Source organism: Podarcis erhardii (assembly GCF_964252035.2).
Source record: "Podarcis erhardii genome assembly, chromosome: 14".
NCBI classification, from domain to species: Eukaryota; Metazoa; Chordata; class Lepidosauria; order Squamata; family Lacertidae; genus Podarcis; species Podarcis erhardii.
The window spans coordinates 1205759-1212223 of NC_138503.1; the positions used below are offsets into that span (position 1 = coordinate 1205759).

Here is a 6465-nt window from a genome sequence, read left to right on the forward strand (position 1 = left end):
TGAAGTGTGAATTAAGTAGTTTCTCATTAAACTACAGACAGAAACAAAATTCTCTCTCTCCCCCCACCATCCCCATAGTCCCATAGCAAGGGCTTTACATTTTCCCCACTTTCTTTTTTCTTCTTCCATGGAAAATTGGGCTAGCACTACAGATGGGCAAATAAAACGATTTCAGTTTCTCATCTTCCCAATCTTCAGTTCAGTTCTACACAGTCACACATTGATTGTTCAAAATTACTTTTTTAAAAAAGAATTAAATTGCCAGACATACAACCTGTTACAGTTCGCCCCCCCCCCCCTTGCAACAGCAACCCCAACTACATCCAGTTGTATCTAGTACAAATTTCTCCTGACATCCACCTTTTAAAAATGCAATTTTGGCAACTATAAACATTTTTTGCAAAGTAATTTCCCAAACACAAGGCAGTATAACCTGCTATTTTCACTATTCTAGGCAACTATTTTTTGGCACACTTTTTGTATGCATTGCTTGACTGAAGAACTGTCCTCCAAAACCTGGAGAAGTGTGGATTTTGGAGGATGCCTGACGGGGCGTATATTTTGCAAATTTCTCCCCCATCCTAGAAGGCACATGCATGTCCTTTCTTTGGGCTTCCTAATGTCTCCTCTGGTTTGACTCATCAGAAAGCAAGCTAAGCCATCCATAAGTAAAAGAGTGAGATCTAAACTCCACAATGAGGAATGCCTTGTCTGTCTGTCTGTCTGTCTGTTTCTCTCTGAGTGCAAACCAGTGTTTCCTCTTCTCAGAGATCCTGATTACAGCTGGGGGTGAAAACATCCCTCCAGTCTCCCTCGAAGATGCTGTCAAGAGGGAGCTGCCTCTTGTGAGCAACGCCATGCTGATTGGAGATCAGAAGAAATTCTTGTCCATGTTACTGACTTTAAAGGTACAGGTGCAGCACAGTTAAACATTTCTGGCAGATGTACAAATGAGGCATAGAATTCAGCCGCTCACTCACTTGGTGTTGAGCAGGAGGGGGACACCTTCTCCACGGAAAACTGCTTATGGCAGTGGTGTCTCCTGAAGGGAGGGTGAGGGGCGTAGGAAGGGGGGCGGTGCGCCCTGGGTGCCATCATGGAGGGGGTGACAAATTATCAAGGAACAATTACTGCCCTACTAGGGCGGTTCATTAAAAACTTTTTTTGGGAAAATGGCTGAGGGGGAAAACAGAAGATGGGTGGTCATCGGTCAGGCATGGTCTAGTGGAGATCCCCAGGGGTTTGGCTAGATGACCCTCAGTGTCCCTTCCAACGCTACAATTCTCTGGTGCAGGCTTGTGCAGAGTTTTAGGTACAAGTTGGATGCAAGGGGTGCATAGGATTGCAGCCCATCTTACGCACCGTCAGCTCAGGAATAAGTCCCACTGATCATGATGAGACTAGATTGCTGCCATGCAATCGTTTTTTAAATCAATGGTTTCCTTTTCAGATGATAGAGCATGGTGAAATCACAATAAATAAAACCTCCCCTTCAGTAGTTTCAAGCACTACTACACGTTCCACATAATATCTGTACTGAATGGTTTAGTGTGGCAGCACCTGCCCTTTGGAACTCCCTGCCTCTTGCAACAAAGCACGTCCCTTTGCTAGACTCTTTTCGGGCACCTGCTAAAAACATTCTTTTTTAGGCAAGCATACCTAGATGCTTAGGAAGTTGAAGGAATTTTAATCTTTATATTTTAGCTTTTGTATGTTCTAAAGTAGGATTGTTAATTTTTCTTGATTTTACTGCTGCGGTGTTTTTTGTTTTGGTAAACAATTTTGTAGGTTTTTTAAAATAAATTTTATTAAATAAATAAACAATAAATATAAATAAAAAAACACAAGCCTAAACACAATCCATCCTGTAGATTTAAGTATCTGTCCACAGTCGTCTACTTGTTATTAGAGGCCCAGAATAAGAAAATATGAAATAACGTAAAACCATTTTTGCAGGCAATTTTTTTTAAAAAATTCAGTGTGGGGGGTGACAAGAAATTTTCCGCACTGGTTACCACCTGACCTTCCTATGCCTCTTGCCAGATGCCGTCCCAATGTTGTCAGATTCCAGCTCCCATCAGGCTCTCAGCCAGGACTGCCTAATATCAGCGATGGCAGGGTGTAGCTCTCCCTGGTCTATGAAATGCCATCCCCAAAATGGTTCAGCTGGTACATGCAGTATCATCTTTTCCAGAACTTTCTGTTCTCTAAATTTTTAACTCTCATTGTGCTGCTTTGAAAATTCTGTTTCTGCATTTTTTTAAGCATGTGCTTTTATTCCTTTAAATTCCAAGATGCTTTCTGGGGCTTGCTGCAGTTTTTAGTTCTTTTACATTTACTTGCTGCTTTTATATTGTTGCATTTTAAATACTGTGGATGACTGCATAGTGTGGAGAAGAAAATGGGACAGAGAGACGCTTCTCTACCTTTCTCCTGTTAGCAGAACTTGACTCATCCAACAAAACTGCTAAGTTCAGAAGAGGCTTCTTCCTAGGAGTCAATGGAAATTGCTGCCCCAAAGGGCTGAGAGCTGCCAGCTTACCTTGGCCCTTAATTGGGAGTTGACAAAGAGAGAATCCAATACTGTCCCAGGACTTGGAAGCTCTGGGTCTGAGATGAGAAGCCTCAAGACAGAGATGCCCCCCGACTTCACTATTGAACCCTCAGCTCTTCCCAAGCCACAACTCTCAGTGACTCTGCTCTCCTTGAATGCAAATCCTCTGGCTTGTCTGGATGTAAGACTCTCTGTATGTAGCAAAAATGAAACAAATCCACATTTGCTGCTCTGCTCCTTTTGCCACTGGCAGGTGTCCTCTCCCCCGCAAAGGCTGCCCGAAAGGGCATGTGGCCTGGCTGGAAAAGGTTCCTCCCTCTGGACTAGATGGAGCTTTGGCCAGATCCGGCCGGGGTTCTCTTTCTGAGGCAGTAGGGACGTTCAGGCTGGGTAGCCTCCTTGGTACTAGCAGGTCCCCTTTCCACACCAGGATCACTGCCACATAAGTACCTGTGTGAACACTTTATGCTGTAAACCACCCTGTGATCTTCAGATGAAGGGTAGTATATAAATTTAACAAATAATAAAAAGCTGTTTATTTCACCACGCTCTCCTTCCCCATTTCCAGTGTGCAGTGGATCCTGAGACTTCTGAGCCTACGGACAGCCTGACCCAAGAAGCCAGGGAGTTTTGCCAGAAAGTTGGCAGCAGAGCCACTCAAGTGTCTGAGGTTGTGCGGACAAGAGATCCGGCTGTTTATCGGGCCATCCAAGATGGCATAGACAGAGTCAATGGACGGGCAGCGGCCAATGTTCAGCGCATTCAGAAGTGGGCAGTTCTACAAAAGGATTTTTCCATTTCCGGTGGGGAATTTGGTAAGTTTTCCAAGGGCTGGGTTACAATCTGGAATTCAGTTATATTAAAAATTCCAGATATATCTCTTTGGAGGGATAGTAAGACTGCTAAATTTGGGGTTTGACTTTGGTAAATGTATCCAGTAAAGTAGAACTGCAGGATCTCTGGTGTATTCCATCCGTCATATGCAGTTCTTCAGCTGGGATCATTAAGCCTCTGGATTAGAATCCACCTTTTCCACACACACTTTCCTCATGACAAACTGCTAATATCAATTCATTTCCATTTTAGGTCCAACCATGAAATTAAAGCGGCAAACTGTTGTTGAGAAGTACAAAGATGAAATTGATTCCTTTTACAAAAAATAAAGTCAGCCGTCCAGTATTGCTCTTCAAGCTCCAATAGAACAGAAACACACATTCTGTAGAATATGTAAGACCATCTTTCCAAGGAAGCTGTTTGAAGACCACCATTTTGAAGAGGAGCACCAGATACTAACAAGAGCACGTTTTGGGTTCCACTTCTAAATGCTAATTAGGCTACAGAAGCCAGAGAGAAGCACACACCCCAGAATCAGTGTTGGAAGGGGTCCAGAGGGTCATCTAGTTGAGCCCCCTGCAATGCAGCAATCTCAACTAAAGCATCCATGACAGATGGCCAGCCAATCAATCCAATATTCATTCCAGTGAATATAGATTTTCATTCAGCTTATTGATAGGGATGGACCAATCCGCCAGTTGTGATGTCTCATTTTCAGTCCAATCTTAAATAGGATTTGCAACTTTTCAACATCAGTTTGTTTCTTTAAAGAAAGCATTCACTAAAATTCACCATCATTTTAGTGTGCATTTCTCCAAATACACAAATCTCTATTCTGCCTTGGTCAGACCACACCTGGAATACTGTGTCCAATTCTGGGCAACACAATTTAAGAATACTGACAAGCTGGAACATGTGCAGAGGAGGGCAACCAAGATGATCAAGGGTCTGGAAACCAAGCCTTATGAGGAACGGTTGAGGGAGCTGGGTATGTTTTATCTTGGAAAAGAGGAGACAAAGAGAAGAAATGATAGCCATTTAAAAATATCTCAAGGGCTGTCACATGGAACAAACTTGTTTATTCCTGCTCCAGAGGGCAGAACCCAAACCAGTGGCTTCAAGTTACAAAAAAGGAGATTCTGACTGAACATCAGGAAGAACTTTCTGACATGAAGAGCTGACAGTGGAACAGACTCCCAGGAGAGGTGGTGGCCTCTCCTTCCTTGGAGGTTTTCAAGCAGAGGTTGGATGGCCATCTGTCAGGGATGCTTTAGCTGAGATTCCTGCATTGCTGGGGGTTGGACTAGACAGTCCTCGGCTTCCCTTCCAACCCTACAATTTTGATTCTTTATTGTCACAATCAGTGAGTAGGATTCTCCTAATATACATATTTAGTATGCAGTTTTCCTAAGTAAGATACATTTTGACTTTAATTTTGACCAATATATGTAGTTTTATGCACACTTTCCTATAAGATATATACCTTTGGTTGGAGAACTGCATTGCAAAATTCAGAGAAGTATAATTTCGAAAGTTAGCTGCGTTTTTGTTTCCTGCATTGTTTTGGGACACACTAATTTGGTATGGTCACATTAAAATGTGAACTAAGCTAAATTTCTCCATCTTTATTTATAGCTTCTGGAAACAATTCAGATTCAAACACTATGTCTGTTGAAAACATAACCATATTTTTTAAAGTTATGTTTTGTAGCAAATGAAGTTAAACATACTAATTTGTACTAAATGCCACAGGACTGCTTTCATTGAATGGGTGCAGGTTGTATTTTTGTCAGCTGAATTACAAATTAAAATAAAATTATGTAGATCAGACTACAGAATTCAAGTTTTGCAACAAATGAAAAACAGGCATTGGCACAAGATGTAACTATGAGTTAAATCAATGGTCTTTTAACCCAATCTTACAAGTTAAGGCTTTTTCTGGCCCTGGCGAATCCAGGTCTCTCTTAGCTGAAGATATGAACCAAGCACCTTCTGAATGCAAAGGTTAAAAACACCTCTTGAATTTATGCTGATTCATTGTAGTAGCAAAGAACATGACAATACAAAACATATTCCTTATGTTCCTAAATAGGACTTATTTCCAATCAACATGTAGGATTGCATTGTTTGTGTTGAGGCAAGAGCAGGGATAGGGAACCCCTGTGGAGGACTAGCCAAGGATATTTTTATTGCACACCCATGATTTGTGCTCGTGATGCTGTCAGAGAAGTGGCATGCTGGCCTACCAATTCTGGGATGTTGCAGAATACACCCGCCATAAAACTGTGTGGAGAGGCCACTCAACTACAGTCAAACCTTGGTTCCCAAAAGCCTCTGTTTTGTAACGTTTCAGCTCCCAAATGCCGAAAACCTGGAAGTGTTCCGGTTTTCAAACTTTTTTGGAAACCTAACGTCCAATGTGGCTTCCGCTTGAGTACAGGAAGCTCCTGCAGCCAATCGGAAGCCACGCTTCAGTTGTTGAACATTTTGGAAGCCGAATGGGCTTCCAGAACAGATTACATTCAACAACTAGGTTTGACTGTACCTCTTTCTTCACCTCCACCACAGGCCATGCCTGGAAGCAAGACTTTGGGGAGATGGGAAAGGAAGCATAGGTCAGCTTTCATCAACCTGTTGTCCTCCAACTTTTTTTGGGGACTATTAAAGTTGTAGTCCAATAATTCTGGATCGTGCTCTAGGTTCAAGAAGGCTGGTGCACAATTGTTTTTTAGATTATGCAGCAGGCAACATTGATGTGAAGATGTTGCCTGTGGTACATTTTTTTGAATTATAAATTACACACTTCAAAGGAGCAACATGGCCATGTTACTTTGGGGCACTTATTTGCCCATCAAAAGGCTTTAAAACTGATTAACCAATCCATCCTCTGCTACACTATGAATGAAAACCAGTAGATTCTGGACTGAGGACTTTGCAACATTTATTGCTTAACACCTCAGGCACCTGAAATGCATTTCTTCACACCAACACTATTTAGCACATTATATATTTTTAATGAGCGAGTTGTATGTTACTAGCAAAAGCTACTAAGGGGACTAATTTTTGCCTTCCAGTTT

The 6465-nt window shown here is 42.1% G+C and overlaps 1 protein-coding gene across 4 annotated transcripts in view; it reads left to right on the forward strand.

Annotated features, from left to right (window-relative positions):
• The window catches only part of ACSBG1 (acyl-CoA synthetase bubblegum family member 1), a 30354-nt gene extending 26621 nt beyond the window's left edge, over positions 1-3733 (forward strand). For all 4 annotated transcript variants that reach the window (XM_081838943.1, XM_081838945.1, XM_081838944.1 and 1 more), the window contains 3 exons: positions 769-908; positions 3123-3369; positions 3641-3733. In XM_081838943.1, the coding sequence (XP_081695069.1) occupies positions 769-908; positions 3123-3369; positions 3641-3717 (464 nt within the window). In that variant the 3' untranslated portion in view covers positions 3718-3733. The remainder of the gene's footprint in view (positions 1-768; positions 909-3122; positions 3370-3640) is intronic.
• The last annotated feature ends 2732 nt before the right edge of the window (positions 3734-6465 follow it).